The 18,090-nt window shown below is 39.6% G+C and overlaps 1 protein-coding gene across 1 annotated transcript in view; it reads right to left on the bottom strand.

The window, feature by feature from the left end:
• FAM168B (family with sequence similarity 168 member B) overlaps positions 1-13,807 on the bottom strand; it is a 49,287-nt gene extending 35,480 nt beyond the window's left edge. Inside the window, exons 1-2 of the mRNA XM_072613485.1 lie at positions 13,677-13,807; positions 4,213-4,293 (exon numbers count right to left, since the gene is read on the bottom strand). Of these exons, the coding sequence (XP_072469586.1) occupies positions 4,213-4,282 (70 nt within the window). The 5' untranslated portion in view covers positions 4,283-4,293; positions 13,677-13,807. The remainder of the gene's footprint in view (positions 1-4,212; positions 4,294-13,676) is intronic.
• Between the last annotated feature and the right edge of the window lie 4,283 nt (positions 13,808-18,090).

Raw genomic sequence — 18,090 nt, 5'->3', positions numbered from 1 at the left:
GTGTATAACCTTCTTTGTTACCATGGTGGAATTCTGATATCTGAATAAATATTTTGGTTTTGTCTTTGAGGAAGAGACTTCATATTTTCAGAATTTATCCTGGAAATATGCATGCATATTCACAGCAGGTATCACACTGGTGTTACACCCCTTCACAGAACTGTAACATTTCAGAGTTTAAAGGCACCTCAGGGCCATCTCATCCAACATACAGTTCAACAAGAACTCTTTCTACTGTTCATTCAGCCTTTACCTAAGGACTGCAACTGAGGGAGAATCTACTACCAACGAAAAAAGTCCATTCCACTGTGAGACAGCTATAAGGGACAACCTTTTCCCTTATATCAAGCCAGGATTTGCCTGTCAGTCATATCTACCTACTGGTCCTTGTTTTGCCCTTTGGTGACAAACAGAACACCAATTCATCTTCAATGTGTCAGCCCTTCAATTATTTAAGTCCTCCCTTCCTTAAGGCCTCTCTTCGAAAAACTAATAGTCCCTAGGCACTTCACTTAATCTTCATGTGGTATGAACTTCTCCATCCTAGTTACCTGCTTCTATAATATACTTTCAAGTTTACCAGTGTTTTCCTTAAAATGCAGTACTCACAGCCAATCAAGTATTTATTAAGTGCTTACTATGTATGTGCCAGACAATATTCTACGTGTTGAGGACATGAAAAAAGCACAAACCATCCTGGCATGCAAGGGGTTTACATTCTAATAAGAAAAAGTGGGGGGCAGGGTGAGGAGTGGAGAACAAGAGGGTAGATGCGAGATAAACCTAAAAGGAAAGGCACTAACAACACAGGGAACCAGGGAACTCCTACAGAAGATTCCTGATGGAAGCCTGGGATTCTCTATTACTGTCAAGCATAGTACTCATCAACAGTAACAGACGAGTTTGGAAGAGAGGTGGGTTTGGGGGGAAGGCAGTGAGTTTTGTTTTGGGAATGTTGAGTTTGAGATGCCTAGGGGGCATTTGGTTCAAAATGTCCATTAGGTAGTTGTTGATGTGGGAAGGGAAACCAGGAGAGTGTCTCAGACTGGACATATGGATGCGAGGATCACCTAGATAGAAAATAACTGAACCCATGGGTGTGGATAAGATCAACAATTAAGAGAGTAAAGAAGGGAAAGAAAATAGGGCCAGGCCAAAGTCCTAGGGGACAATCACAGTTAGTGGGCATGACACGGATGAAGACCCAGCAAAGAAGACTGAAGAAGCAGTCAGACAGGCATGAAAACCAAGAGAGTAGTGTACTGAAAACTCAGAGAGAAAATATCTAGGAGGGAAAAGTGGTCAACAGTACCAAATGCAACCCAGCATTTCAAAGTGGTCTCACCAGGGCAGACTACATTAGAATTTTCATCTCCTTATAACTCTCTTAATGCAGCCTAAGATTACATTCACTTTCTTGGCTGCAGTATTAGAATGCTGATTCATATTGAGCTAGGATATTCTTTAGGCAAACTGTTATCTAGTCGTGCCAATCCCATCTTATACTTGTAAAATTGATTTTTTTATACCCAAGTGTATAATTATCACTATTAAACTTCATTTTATTCAATTTTCCCCAATATTCCAGCCTGCCTAGATCTTTCTGAATACTAGCGTTCATCTAGGGTGTTAGTTATTACCTCCTAGCTTTGTGTCATTTGCAAATGTGATAATCATATTATCCATGACAATATTCAAGTCAATAATAAAAATATTACACAGGAAAAAAGCAAATACAGATCCTTGGGGCATTATGCTGACAATGAATCATTAATGACTACTCTTTCTGGCCAGCCATTCAACCAGTTTTGAATCCATCTAATTGAGATATAGCAGAAATGGAGCCAGATCTGGTTCCAAATACCAGCTCTGCTACTTTTTACATGTTCTGCCTTAGATAAACCCCTACACCTCTCTGAACATACCTGTTTCCTCATCTGCATCAGAAGGAGATGAGTAAGATGATCTCTGAAGTCCCTTAAACTCTAGACGTATGATCCTTTACTATCATCTATACGACTTCTCTTCATCTTTTCCATAAGAATAGCATGAAACACTGTGAAATGCTTCATGAAAAATCTAGGTACACCATGTCTATTCCTCAGATCAACAAATTTAGTAACCATGTCAAAGGAGAAAAAATAAAGTTAATTTGGCATAACTTGTTCTTGAAGAAATCATGCTGCTACACCTGTTTCTTTTAAACAAGGTACACCATTCTATTGCCAGAACCCAAGTCATGAGGCCCACACAGCCAAGTCTTATTAATGGTTGAGATTTTATTTACCCTTCTGTATTAAGTTCAAGTTCATTTTGCTTTATTAGCCATATTTTGTGCACTGATGTACACTTATTGAGAACATAAGTATCATTCTGGAGTTATTTTTACTTAAGAATTATAAGGTACTACACCTCAATGGTACAGTTTCTATTTCAAGAAGTTCTCCATAATACTTGATTTTATATAATTTATCTAAATGCTATTTTTGTCTCCCTCTCTAAATTCACTTTAAAGTCCTCCTGAGCCAATACATCTCTGGCCAAATACTTTTTTCCCCAGTCTCTGTAAGGTCCATTCTCTTTCCTGCCAGAATCCAAAAGTGCTGACACTACAGGATCCAGGAATTAAATTTATGGTCCATGATACCATCTATGTAATCAACTAAAATTTCCTGTATTTCCCAAAGTCTTGATCACCAAATCAAAGAGATGAAATCATCCACATGAACCTGCATGTCTTACAATTTCTTACTTAAAAATTCCAAGTTACTAAAGATGCATTCCAAAATTCTGCATTCTCCTCTACATCAATCATTGGAATTTATCAATTACCATTTTGATTAAGTTTTAACAGGGTTTCCATTAGATCTTAGATAGATAGATCTTAGATCTTTTCAAATCTATAAACTATCACCTTCATACCCTTCAAAAAGGGGCTATGAACTACCATGATGCATCTTTTTTCCCTCTAGGGTAGGAAGAGAATTCTTCCCACCTTCCAGTGCCTAAGAATCTGCCTCAGGGATCAGTGGTCTCCTGATAGCACTTTATCTGAGTGTCTAGACTCACATTCAACAAGAAGAGGTTCTTAGCTGCTATATAGCTCCTCTTTACAGAGGACTCAGATAGTAATGGGGAGGAGCCAGGTTAAGTATGGGGGAAGACAGACAAGGATTAGAAACATATGCAAATACCTTGAGGCCCAAGAAATAGAGTGAATCCAATAGATAGAGAGTAAATGAGGTTAAAGTGGAATGGAAATAAGATTAAAGTGCATATCATAGATATCTAAAATAAACAAATGATAATAACTTTCCAAAGAGGATTTGGCTATAGATCTACTTTTATGTGCTAGAAAACAACTGATAAGGCCAAAGATTATAAAGAAAATTTCTGGATTGTGCCAAGGACAATTTTCTAAGTCACAAAGTACAAGATCATTTATGGCAAATGTGCTTCTTAATTTGGTCCTTACTAATTATCAAGAAACAACTGGTGATTTAAAGACAGATAAACACTAGTGAAAGAACCACAACAAGATACCAAAGATGGTTATATTTCCAAAGAAAATGAGCAATCAGTGAAACTGAGATTAAATTAATTTTCAGAAAGCAGAATTTAACAAAGAGTGCACTAATAAAAAGGACCTGATGGAAAAAAAGTATAAAAAGTAAAAGAAATTTTAAAAGTTAGATGGTTTTTGCATAATCACTTTTATAGGCATAGAAACTAAACTGGTTAAGCAAAGCTACAAAGAACTTAAAAGCAAGTGGGAAAGACACCAAATGTGAAAAATGGTCCAGATTAATAAGTCTTTAGAACTAGTATAATAAAGTAGGGAGAAGATCTAAAAAAAAAAGCTAAAGCAATAAATGAGAAACTATTTAAAGCTCCCCCCAAACCCTTCAGTCTTAAAACAAAAGGATGGAAGGAAAAAAGGGCTATTCCTTGAGAAAAAAAAAATTGTTATCTAACCAATAAAGTTATTTGTTCTATTTATACCTCTTAACATTTCTAATATTTGAATTAATGTTGAGAAAATTTCAAATCAGAGGAATTTGTCCCCTTTTCTGTCCCTTGTAAATTATAATGAAAAAGACCAATGTAAATATGCAGGCTTTATTTACACTGCTAATCTACTTCACCTTCTAAAATCATCAATGAATCACATTTTCAAAGTTCAAAAACAAATACTCATTTGTAATAACTTACCTGGATAACCAATTCCTTTGGCATTTGCATAGGGAACCCCTGAAGATCCAGGGCTATAAACAGGATTCATGATTTCAAGAACTGAAGAGAAAAGAAAATAAATTTTAGATAAGTATTGGTTTTTCTTATTCTTCTACAGGCATATTTCTAAAGAGTTCTCTAGGTAGTCTATGGATTTATCCATAACTTAAAGATGGATCTTAAGTCACTGAAGTAAACAAAAAAAATGGCCAGTTATTCCATTTACCCTAAATGAGGAATTTAGAAAACAAACTGTAGTTTTGGTTTAGGAGACACTTTTCTCATTTCCTGGGCTACAGAGATTAATCTGCCTGTCAAAACGATACTTAATTAAGATGATTAAATAATAATGACAACAAGAACTTGAACGTAGCACATTACCAATAACTCCACAGACAATTGGTAAGAACCCTGGCCTACCCCACTCAGTATTTTGCTTCAGGGACATTCAGTGGAGGGCACAGTTATTTTATCTTAAGTCAATCTTCAAAGTTAATGATTATAGCTAACAGTTACATAGCACTTTGAGGGTTTGCAAAGCGCTTTATATACAGTAATTCATTTAACCCTCAGAACGCACACTATGAGAAAAGATATTACAGGTATTATGCCCATTTTATAAATAAAATTGAAGCTCACAGGAGATGAATGATTTGCCCATCGTCATATAACTATTAAGATGCATGACCTAGGTCTCTCTTACATGCAAGGTTCTTTCCAAGACATTATCATTACATCTCAATTAACATTATGTAATATTCTAACTGGGTATATCTAACCAGCAGTAATGATAGCCTACTATACAACTGTAACTGTTCTTAAGGATATTCAGGCTCTCTCTAGCTCCAAACTCTCCCCTGAATGTCAGTCCCATATTTTCTAATATATCTTAGATATTTTCAGACATATATACTGCAAGCACCTCAAACATATCATAAAACTGAATTTTTTCTAATAGCTTGGTGGAAGGCCATTTGATGGACTTAATGAAATTTTAAGAACTCTCAAATGAAAGGGGGGAGGAAATGAACTATTATATTACACAATGACCACAATAATATAATGGGGGAAAAAGTGAAAGATTTCAGAATTCTATCAATGCAATAATCAATAGTGCCTGATATTTAATTATGCCTCCCACCCCTTCCCATGGATGTGGTAGGAGATATACATTTTCAGATTATGCTAATATTTGCTTAACTTCTTTTTTACAAGAGATGGACAAAGGAAGAGAAGGGGAGAAGGGGAGGAAGAAGGAAGGAAGGAAGGAAAGGATTACGTGCTAGGCATTATACAAATATTATCTCCTTTTATTCTGTTATCTGTACAACATGCTTGGGAGGTAGATGTTATTATTACCCCCATTTTATAGTTGAGGAAACGGAGGCAGACAGAGGTTAAGTGACATGCCCAGAGCCATAGCTATTGTGTCTGAATCCTATTTTGAACTCAGGTGTTTCCGACATCAGGCCCAAGCCTCAAGTCACTGTATTACGTAGTTGTATGAGGAAGCATGGGAAATGACTGTGAAGTTTGAAAAAGATATCAATAAAACTTTTTTTTAGGAGAAGACTGCTTTGACAGCAGCAATGAAAGTAAAACAGTCATACCAAGGAAGACCTACTCTAGTTCAATAATTCAGTTATGTCCAGGGCCTAAAGTAGGGAAAGAATAACAATTTAAAAAATAAAAAGGTTGATTTGTTTAATCCATTTTCTTTCCTTATAGGCCACCTGAAAGGTTTTCTGACTCCTTAATTCACACTATTCTTTGGCCCTTCAAAAGTCTACTTACAATTTACACTCACTGTCTGAAAGCTATTGTTATTTGTTGTTGTTCAGTTGTTCCAGTTGCGTCCAAAAGATTCCATTTGGGGTTTTCTTGGCAAAGAGAATGGAGAGATTTACCATTTCCTTCTCCAGTTCATTTTACAAATGAGGAACCGGGGCCAACAGGGTTGAGCGACTTGCCCACAGTCCCACAGCTAGTAAGTGTATGAGGCCAGATTTGAACTCAGGAAGATGTCTTGCTGACTCCAGGTTTGGCACTATATGCACTCAAATATCTAGCTGCCTGAAAGCTATTTATATCTTCTAATTATGTCTCATACTTCTTGTCTATCCTCCAGATAGAAAAAAAAACTTCTTGAGGGCAGACTGTTTTTGTCCTATTTCTAGTAAATAAAACTGGATAGAGTAAGATGATGCCAACTTTTAGAGAGGCCTTTGAAAGTCAGGCAAAAAAATTTATGTAGTGTAGAAATCAGAGTCCCTGAAGGTTTATGAGAAGAATAATGTTAGAAGGAAAAATTCCTTTCAGCAATTGTTTCCAGATAATTGGAGAGAAATGACTCTAAAAATCAAGAAAGCTAAGACGATATAGGAGCATCATGGACTAGAGTGCTGACAGTGGCAATGAGGAGGCGTAGAAATAAGAAATTTCACATGAAAAAATATCAACAGGATTTAGTTAATTTTACAATATTGAGGATGAAGGATGAGTCAAATGACTCCATACTTTTGACTCTGGGTGATTAAAAAAATGGTATTACTGCAATATAAATCAGAAGAAAATTCTGAAGGAAAAATTATGAGTTTGGCTTTATACACACATTGAGTATGAGGTGGGGAGAGAGAGATGAATTTTTTTTATGTATTCCACCTCTAAAATTCTGATTCTGTATTATGAAGGAGTCAGCTAATAAAAACTTACCAGAGGTAACTTAGGAGAGAAATAAACAAAAAAAAAAAAATATCAGACTTCAAAGACAAGACTTGAAAATTAGAAGAGATCATATTTGGAAAATTTTAAGGTGGAAACTTCTTAAAAGGGTTTTTATTGTACTCAGACATGTTAAATATAGCCTCAAATGAATGGCTAAGTAAAATATAATGAGTAATAGAACTGTATAATTGCCCCCAACCAAGCAAATTAGTATTACATGCCCAGGGCTTTAAAGAAACGAGGCAGAAAGCCAGTAAGAATTTCCATTAGGCCATCTTCTAACCTCTTCAGCCCTTCCCTTTGTACGGAAGTAAATCTCTTTGAAGTACATATTTATTTTATCTTAAGATTCTTCCCACAGCTCCTTTCTAATCTCATTAGCTTTTTCACGGAAATATGTGTTTAAAAGTAAACTCTAGAGAGACTGGACCACAAATACTCATTTATTTTATGATCTCTCAGTAATACAAGGAAAACAATAAGAAGAAGGCAGTATCATAAATTGGAAATGCTTTTCCCTCCCTAAAAAGAGAAAAATTTGAACACCTGGAGAGGTTTGACCCTATTGCCAAGCCTGAAATACTAAATATTAAAATAAGAAGTACCACACTTTTCTCATTGTAAAACAGAGATGAATAACCCCAATTTTTGTTTTCAGATCTCAAAATGTATAGCCAAGCTCTGAAAATAAACCATAAAGTCAAACCTAGCACACTTCTGCACATCTCATGAAAAAGAACACCATTAATAGTTTTTATGATTCCACCAGTTAAGCTGAATCCAAAGGCTTGACCAAAATGTACAATTAACCCATGACAATAAGATAACTGTAAATTTCTAAATCTAACAAGTACCAAAAGGACTTAGACTCAAAACTGAACTCTATTGTACGTGTACGTGCAAGTGTGTGCGTGCATGTTTACAGAATTGGCGAATACTTTCTCCATTTTTGTTGTTCAGTCATTTCACTTGGGTCTTGACTCTTTGTGGTCCCATTTTGAGGTTTTGCTGGCGTAGATACTGGAATGGTTTGCCATTTCCTTCTCCAACTCATTTTATAGATGAGGAACTGAGGCAAACAGGGTTAAGTAACTTGCCCAGAGTCAAACAAACAGCTAGGAAGTGTCTAAGGCCAGATTCAAACTCAGGAAGATGAGTCTTCCCAACTTCCAGTCAGGCACTCTTACCTCCCTACCATGCCACCTAGCTACCCTACTTTCTCCATACTCGTCTTCAAATCTTTGTTGGCATTAGACTCCAGTCATCAAGTGCATGTGATGTAGGGCTAAATTAATAGATTATCCCTGATTCTTTGGGACTTCTCTAATCAAAACTCAATATAGGCCTTAGGTGTATAAATCTGAAAGTCAGCGTTCTTACTGGAGCCTGAGATGAACAAAGTATCAAATTCAAATAGAAACAGGGACCACTAATCTATACAGAAGGATTCCTATGGGCCACGAATATTGTCTTAGTTTTATAACGTCTTATGTTTTATTTTATTTTTATTTATCTTGTTAAATCTTTCCCAATCACATTTTAATCTGTTTTGGGCTGTGCTTAGGAGTGTTTGGTGGCTGAGGGTTTCACATCTCTGCCCTACAGAATCTAGGAGTTAAGGGCACATGTTGAGATGGGAAATAAAATCTTTCCACTCAACAGCTCAAACCCCTAGATATCATCTTTTCTATAGTTTCACAGCAGTCCATCTTTCTGACTCCTTTTCTGTAGCCTTGAACCCGCAAGAGTTTCTAGCATTTTGATTTTTTAATCCAGACCTGTCATTTACTTATGTGGGGAAATCCTGAGGGAGAAACTTCCTCCCCTCCATCAATGCAGCCTGGCAAGTCAGCTGTAATTTACAGTCACCAGGAATTTAAGACATTAAGTACTTGACTACGGTCATATAGCTAGTATATGTCAGAAGCAGGACTTGGACCCAGTCTTCCTGACTCAGCATCATAACTTTTTAAGGGCTTTTGGTTCACAAATAATTATGTCGTAACAGTTATACTAGTATCCTGCCATGTGTTTGGTATTTGAGAAATTCCACATTTTAAAAAAAATTTGTTCATTTATTAAAAAAAGAGGCAATGGTTAAAAAAAGGCAAGCCATTATGACTAAAAAAATATTTTAAGCATATAATTATCCCATCAATACTAATCAAATGAAAAGGCCAGTTACTAGTCTACATTTTGAATTACTTGCTTAATCACACAGTACTACATAAATTATTGTTAACTTTAAGAATCTGTGATCACCTTAATAGAATGGTTCTATAAGAAAACAATAATGTTCAAAAAGGTTCAAATTGCTGGTATTTTTCAAATCTGAAGTGTTTGCTTTGAAGCTGAAGGTACCCCAACCAGAAGTAATGGTCTATCAGAAACAATATCAACTACATTATCAAGAGTTAGAATGAATTTCACTTTAATCATACATCTGAGAATACCTAATAATTTGACATTCTTTGGGAGGTTTGACTAAGATACTATGCTCCTGACAGGTATATAAAGGCACAAATGGATAAGGTCCCCCCAAAAGCTCTACATCATTCACAAGGATTGTTTACCTATCAAGATTGTAAAAGAGATAGATTACGGGTGAAGCACTAATACTGGGAAATCAGAGTGTAAGAACATTAAAGAATCAGACTACCTTAGACATTAAATAGTTAGATCTCTTTATTTTATAAATGTGGAAACCATTATATCAAAAGTTAAGTGTGTTACTCCAAGTTCACACAATTTGTTAATGGAAGAAATAAGACTAAAATGTCTCACTGATTTAGATTATAGATTATAGGACTAGATGGAACCTCATAAGCCATCCAGCTCAACACCTTTATTTTATAGATGTAGAAAACTAAGACTCAAAGGGACTGAATGACTTAACTACTCAAGGTAGGCACAAAGGATAAGCTTCAGAAGCAACATTTGAACTCAGGACTCCTGACTCCAGATGCAGGGCTTTTCCCACTCTGGATGTGGTTAGCATACTGCAGCTAATCACATCAAGAAAAGTTTTCTTTTTCAAGTGTGAAGTATGATAAGATTTCAGACTACGGAAGATCAACATAGTTAAGTGTGACTATATAGTAAAATGCATCTTAAGTTACATCATATTTACTACATGGATGGAAATATGAACAGGTAAAACTTTCTGAAAATCTGATTCAAATCAAACCAAAAAATTAAAGGGAAGAAAATTAAAGTAATAATAGCATAAAAATGGCAAATACCCTCATATGGCTATTAGGGCTTATGAAAAAATCAAATTAATGGTTTTGTGGACATTGCTTCCACAATATCTAAAATACAAACATTGCAAAGAAGTCACATGTATATATAAGGCAACATGGTGGACAAAGAGCTGTAGTGAGAATCGGAAAGATCTGAGTCAAGTTCTGCCTCTAACAGACTCTAAAGACTCTGTATAAGTCACTTAACATCTCAGTGCCCTCAGCAACTGAGTTCAATACTATCTAAAAATACAAACACAGGCAACAAATCACATGTAAGGCAGCATGGTATAAGGAAGAGCTGGAGTCAATCAGGATGACCTGGGGTAGAGTCCTGCCCCCATACACATTATATGATCTTATGATAACCTTTCAGTGCCCTCAGAAACTCTTAACACTGTAACCTACAGAAGTACCTGGAAACTGGATTGGTAGAGGGAATCTCCTCAGAGATCCCTATACCAATGAAATCAAACACCTGATTAAAAAACAACAAATACTTCTCTGGGAAAACCACCTCCTAGAAAGCACAGCAGTTTTTGGTTTGTTCAGTTGAATTTCCACATCTGTAAGCTCCAAAGTAGCTACTCCAAGAAAAATATGTAAAGAGCTCAAGACAATTCCTTGAAGAAAAAAGTTCCTTGTTTAGTCACTACTGTGTGATCACTGTGCTTTTCTCATATATAAAATAAGGTGATTCAAACCGATAACCTCTAAGTCAGTGATTCTTATCGATAACCATTTGGTGGCCAAGTGAAACCTATGGACCTCTTCCTAGGATAATGATTTTAAAAGTATAAAATACCTTAGATGACAAAGGAAACCATTTATATTGAAACGCAGTTATCAATTAAAAAAAACAAAACCAAGTACTCACTCCTGTAAGTCTAATGGCTCCTTACTGAACCAGACAATCTTTAATGTTTTATTTGATATTTGTTACTTGTGTGCACACATGTGTGAGATAAAATGTCAGAAAACAGGAAAAATTATATTCCCCCAATATTACTTTATTTGCTATAAGCAATCTGTTTACTATGACTAAATAAAAGTATTGGCCTAAACTTAAATCTTGGATGAAGAATTAAAAGGAATCTGCTTGGAAAATGGTGTATCTTAAATAGGATCAAGTTGAGGGATGTTTCAGAAAATGAGAAACATGTAAAAGGACCATTTTTAAAATATTTTGCGTTTATTGCTTTTCACATCATTCTCCCTTAATTTTCACTTGAGCTTTCCTTTTAAGCAATAAGTGAAGGCAACTCATAAAAATGCATCCAGGCCTGACCTTAACCATTTGTAAGTTTGCTTTAAACAGAGTAGGTTATGAGCATGGGGAAACATCTTAAAGTTATTATATAGAAGTTAACCCAGTTTGTGCTCCAAATTTTCTCTTCTGAACTAAAACAAGTGTCTCCTTTAACCATTTCCCTTTCAAAGCAAGAGGTAGAAATGACTTTTGCTACTACTCTGAAAAAAGTGAAGATCTGTTTTCTAAGGAGATACATCAAAATATTTCATTACAAGGTTATATCCAAATGGACTAAAAAAAGAAAATCAAGAAAAATACTGCCCACAACTGTTCATTTTCCAAAATATGTTTTTAAAATGAATCTTTGTATCACCTGACCTAAGAAAGATTAAAAAAAAAAAACCCTCTTAAAAAATCCCTTACTATCAATGAATTTTGAACTGCAGTCACACAAGACCATCCTGGTCACGGGTTATCTCGGGAGCAAACAGTATCTGCAACCACTTGCTCATCTATTTTTCAACTTCCCAAAGTGCCTAGGGTCCTTTTGCTGGAGAAAAAATTAACGATCCCAAATTTACTACCAACTTACCTATAAACAGATCTAATTTTCCAGATGCAAACTGTTCGTAATCAATAGGGACCTTTTAATTTTTTTCCCTACTAAAATTAAAGTCCTTTTCAGTTGAAAAAATTCTCCTCTAAAATGCACAGCCTGCCTGCCTCCTTCCCACCACCAAGTATGCCTTTAACAGCCCACTCATCCATAATCTCTGTAAAGGTCTGAACTTCCCCACACAAATCTAAGAACAGAACCTGAGATACATTCAACACCTATACTCTTAATAATAATATATTCCTTAGACTCATAATCAGAACAAGACCTCTGCAACGTAAAAAATTTTTTTCTACCAGAAACGATTTGCTCTGAAATATTTTCCCAAATCGCTTGGATGCCTGGATGTCCCCTAAGGGGAGAGTTCCCAACGATGGGCAGAAAAAGTGGTTAAACTAAAGGTAAGGCTTTAGTTCCAAGTCTTTAATTTATTTAATAGCATTTATCAGAGAAAAGTGAAACCCTGAAGGGCCTCGTCCTTCCCCGGGGCGACCCGTACTCTGGGAGACGTAAACAGGCAGAGTAACAGCCTTTAAAGCTGGGTCTCCCTTTTGGTTGTTCCCACAGGCCTTAGAGGGGGGTGCAAGAAACACCAAGTCCCAAACTTCCGGGCCCGCACAGGGCAGGGGAAGTTCACCTGGTTCCTCCTGCCAGTCTCCCCTCCTCTCGGCCCCAGGCGCATCTCTCAACACATCCAATGGTGGGGAGCCCCGCATCTCTACCAGAGGATCTCAGTTGCCACTACGAACCTAGCAGGAAGAGGCAAGGCACGTTGGGGTTTTGCGGGGAGTGGGGTAGAGAGGGGTGGTAAGCTAGGTGGGCTCATTCCCTTCCGGAACTAATCCCCTAGACGTGTTCAACACAACAAAGAGAAAATTTAAGTCGTACTACCTGCATTGCATCAGCCAAAATCTCATTTGGGGCTCGAGAAAGACGGAGAATTGGGGAAGAAATCGAATCGAATCCATCCCGTCCAACCCGCTCCTTCCTCCCTCCCCCCACCTCCAGCCCTCCTCCCCTGCAGATCCCGGGGAGAACGCACCCCCTGTCAGAACGCATCAGTACCCCGGCACACATGCACCCACATACACCGCTTTTAGAGGGTGAGGAGCCTCTGACACTTAACACCTGCTCTCCTAAAGTCTGGCTTTCCACCGTCTTCCCCCACCTCAAAAAAAAAAAAAAATTAAGGGTGAGAAAGGCTAGTCGTTCCCCAAAGCCCCCTCTGCACACCTTACCCTAACGCACTAAGGCAGGGGCCTTCAGCATCCCCGCCCCCTTCCTCCATTCACCTTACGCGCCCCCCCACCCCGGACTGAGGAGGCACAGACACAAGCGGGGCCTTCGCCTCCGCCCCCGACAGCGATGGGGACGAGGCCTTTACCCACCCCGAACAACCATCCCCTGCAGACAAGGATGGAAAGGTGGCCGGCCTCAACCCAAAGGGATAAGGCCGCAGGGGAGGAGCCGCGCCGCGGTCCAGGCCGCCGCCCCCCTCCGGGTGTCCCGGGCCCTCCCGGCTCCAGGCCGCAGGCGGCATCCCCGCTCGGCCCCGTTATCCCGCGGGCGGCATCCCCGGCCGGCCCCTCCCCCGAGCTCGTTCACTCACCGAGCCGCGACGACGGGGGCGGGCGGGCTGGCTCGCTCGGGCGGCGGCTGCAGGGGCTCTCCCTGCCTCGGTCCCCCGGCAGCAGCCTCGGCGGCTGGGGCGCGGGCTCGAGCGGCGGCGGCGGGGGTTCGGCCTCGGTTCTCGGACGGCGCTGGACGCTGGGGGCGGGGAGGCCCCGGAGGAGAGATGCGGCCGCCGCCGCCGCCGATGTTCCGGGCTCGGGGTGCTGCTGCCGGACTCCCGGGGCTCGTCGTCGTCGTCACGGCCGGCGCCTTCCCAGAAGCTGCTGGGGCTGCCCCGGCTGCGCGCCGATCTCTCCTTCCCGCTGTCCCTCTGTCTGTCTGCCGCTCCCCCTCGCTCGATCGCTCCCCTCCCGAATCTGCGCAGCAACCGGACACCGTCCCAACCTCACTTCCGCCTGAGACGGGAGGGAGGGGCGGAGGGAGAACAGAGCGACTCCGGCTCGCGCCAGGCACCGCCCTCTCCCCAGGCACGTGACCGAGGGCACCCTCCCTCCCGGGGCCGCCGCTGAACCTCCCCGGCAGCTCCCCCTCCCCCTGCGGAGCCTGGGTCTCCTCCGCCGGGGTTGACTGAGGTCCCCCGCTGTGCCCTGCGCTGTGCCAGGAGCTTGGAGAGCGAGACCGTTGACACTGCCTTGTGTGTGTGTGCGTGTGCGCGGTTTGCGCGCGCGACAGTCATTGCCACCCACCGCCACTTGGCGAGTGCCGAGCGCTTCAGCCGGGGGGAGGCGGAGCGCGCAGCCCCGGGCAGCGTTATGCCGGCCCTCCCCTTTACCCCTCCGCCCCTCCGCGGCCCCGTGTTTTCCTCCGGGTGCCCTCTCCCCGTCCCGTGGATCCTCCCTGGCAGAGGACTTCTCAGGCACGCTGCCCCGTGCCCACCGCTCTCCTCCTGGCCCATCAGCCCTCCGTGCCAGGCCTCATGGCCAATTCCCTTTTGAGCTTGCCTCCTCATTTGTACCCTGGGGGTGAGAACGCCAGCCCTTCCTCCCTCCCGGGCCGCAAGGCTGGGATGAAGATGACTGGGAAAGGCTGGCACGGGTCATCCACATGCGCGGCAAAGCCAGCAGGCATTTTCTGGTGGAGATGTGTTTTGATTCACTGTTTTATTCCAATCTTTACATCTAATCTCGCTTGATAACCCTTGCACTTAAAAGAATTGAGTAATTTCAAGTAAAAATATTTTCAGTTTTTCAGCCATTCCCTCCAAGGCCCAGTCAGGGTTCTTTGTCCATTCGTTCTCGTTCACTTCTCTTTTTATGGTGGTACGGTAGGTAGTTTATGCGTCATTCACTTTATATTATATTATATATCTTTGTATCATGTTATATGTTATATCATATAACACATTGACGTGTTCCAAATTTTCTTTGCATTTCTCACACATCTGCCTTAATTGTGTTATACTATCACGGTGATGTACTGCCATTTAGTTTAAAATTATCCTACATTTAGATTGCTTTCAGTACTTTACAGCTGCATATCCTATTGTTAATAAAATAGATCGTAGGACTTTTGTTTTGATTCTGATGATACTTTCAGGGTATATTCCCCAAAATGGAATTATTGGGTCAAAGGGTGTTATTTTTGTAATTTATGTGACCTCCTGTTCTCTTGCTCTGCAGTAAAATTCCAAGTTTTCAATTCCATCTCCTACGTCCGAATATACTTCTTTCATCACAGCCTTGCTAGGATTGCTTCCTTGCTTTTTTTCAGTTGATAGGTGTGAGATAGTCCTTCAGAGTTTCCCAGTCTACCTGTCTGACCATGCTTCCATCTTCTTTGCCAGATCTTTATTCATGGTAAGCATAACCCACTGACTGTGGGTATACTCTAAAGCCCTGGATTGAGCCTTCCCTTTTCCCTTCACACTTTCTCACTTGGTAACCTCATCAATACCTATGGGTTCAATTGCCACCTCTATGCCAATGATTCCCAGATCCATATATCCAGCCAGTCTCTCTCCTCAACTCCAAGACTGATTACCATGTTCCTAGAGAACATTTCAAACTGGATGATACAAAAACTTCTCAAAAGCAATGTATCAAAAACAAAACTTCTATTTTCTCAGAAAAACCCACCCTCCCCTTTCCTAACTTTCTTATGACCATCATTCCCGTTACCTAAATTCACAACCTCAGCAAAATCCTTGATTCTAGATTCTTGCTCTTGGTTTAGAGTCAGAGGACCATGGTTCAAATATTGGCTCAGCCACTTACCCAGGGTATGTTGTTCCTTGCATATAACACATCATGTACCTTCTCTAGACTTTTGCACTAACTGTCCTACATTCCTGCAATGCCCCTGTCCTGCCTTCCTTAAGAATCGGCTCAAATACTGATTCCTGCAAGCAGACATTTTCTTGTCTGGTCTCTACAGTACCTCCCATCTTATTCTGCATCTTACTGCATTCTCCATGTACTCTGTGTCTGTGTACCAATTTATATACATGCTATTTCTTCTGTTAAAAAGTAAGCTCTTGGCAGGCAGGAACTATTTTAAATTCAATTTTATTTTTATTTTCATTTCCAAATTCTCTCTCCTTCTTCCATCCAATGAGATGACAAGAAAAATAGCCCATTACAAATATATATAATAATAGAAAACAAATTCCCACATTAAGATGTTCAAAATTTTTTTTAAAGGAAGAAAGGAAAATGTGCTTCAACCTACATTTCGAGTCCTTTAGTTCTCTATCTGGAAGTTGATAGTATGTTTCATTACAAGTTCTTTGGAATTGTGGTTGGTCTTTGTGATGATCAGAATTCCTAAGTTTTTCAGAGTTTTTTGTCTTTACGATATTGTTATAATAATACAAATTGTTCCCCTGGTTCTTCTTAATTCACTTTGTGTCAGTTTGTACAAGTTTTCTCATGTTTTTCTGAAACCATCCCCTTCATCATTTCTTTTAAAGCAACACTATTACATCACATTCATATACCATATCTTGTTCAGATGTTCCCCAGTTGATGGGCACCCCTCACTTTCCATTTCCTTACCAAAAAAAGCATATAGGTCCCTTTCTGCATTCTTTGATCTTTTAGAGAATAGACCTAGTAGCAGTATCATTAGGAAGACAAATTGGATCTGATTAATATTTACAAATAGTGATAATGATGTAATAGCTCATAAACTCTTACTGAGAAATCCAGTCTATACTGTTCTCTTCTTTCTCTGAATTGTTACAATTACTTTGAAAAACAGATGGGTCACCATGCAATCATGTATTTATGGAATGATTCCCAAATCTTTATCACTAGCCCCAACCTCCCCAGTTTTAGATTTTTATTTCTATCTGCATACTAAAAATTAGTAAGGCATCCTGTTTGCAATTTATATTTAATATGTCTAAAACTAAGTTGGTCATTCCTTCCCCCTCTACCTCTGAAGTTCCAATTTTTCATATTCTGGTACTACCATTTTCCAGCCATGTAAGTTTTAACTTTGGGATCATATTTGATTTTTCCCTCTCCATCACCCACCTCCATCATCACATCCATCTGCACTACCTTCAGAATTGTTCTCTTGTCCACACCCTCCTTTCCATGCCCCACTGCCAACATCCTAATCTAGACCCTCAAAACTTTTCTCCCATACAATTGAAATAGCCTCTTGAACTGTCTTATTGCTTCTAGTCTTTACCTTCTACTTCACATAGCTTCCAAAGTAATCTTCCTAACACATATATCTTATCAAGTTACTCCCTTATTCAAAAACCTTTAGGAGTTCCCTATATCCTGCAAATAAAATACATATTCCTTACCCAGGCAATGAAAAGCCTCCACAATATAACATTAATCTTTGTTTTTAACCTTGTTTCATATTATACCTCTTCACAAACTTAGTGCATCAGTCAACTTGGTTTATTGTCTATCATACTCACCATTTCCTAAATTTCTCTTGCCTTCTGCTTCAAGGCCTTTCCTGAAACCTAAACCTGGAACACATTACTGTCCATATCCTTTTCCTCCTTTAGGGCTCAGTTTAAGTATCACTGATTCCACTAGGCCTTTTCTAATCTCCCTAAGCAAAAAGTTATATGCCATTCTCTTTTATCTATGGAAGGAAGGAAGGAAGGAAGGAAGGAAGGAAGGAAGGAAGGAAGGAAGGAAGGAAGGAAGGAAGGAAGGAAGGAAGGAAGGAAGGAAAGAAGAAAGGGAAAGAAAAGCATTTATCAATTCTTCACTGGGCTGTACGTTTGACCATAATCTGTCTTGCAGCCGTGTAATTTTATATATGTTTGTACATATCTGGACTCTACTGTACTCTACTGGATTTTAAGCTCTTTGGGGGATGCTTTTTATTTTTGTATCCTCAAAAATAGCACATACCTTACAGATGGCACTGCCTTATAAATTTTTTTTTTGATTTGTTGAATGATTTCTCGTTACCTATAG

This window comes from Notamacropus eugenii, chromosome 5, assembly GCF_028372415.1.
Source record: "Notamacropus eugenii isolate mMacEug1 chromosome 5, mMacEug1.pri_v2, whole genome shotgun sequence".
NCBI classification, from domain to species: domain Eukaryota; kingdom Metazoa; phylum Chordata; class Mammalia; order Diprotodontia; family Macropodidae; genus Notamacropus; species Notamacropus eugenii.
The sequence above is the reverse complement of the archived record's forward strand: the minus strand, read 5'-3'. Positions and strand labels throughout refer to the sequence as shown.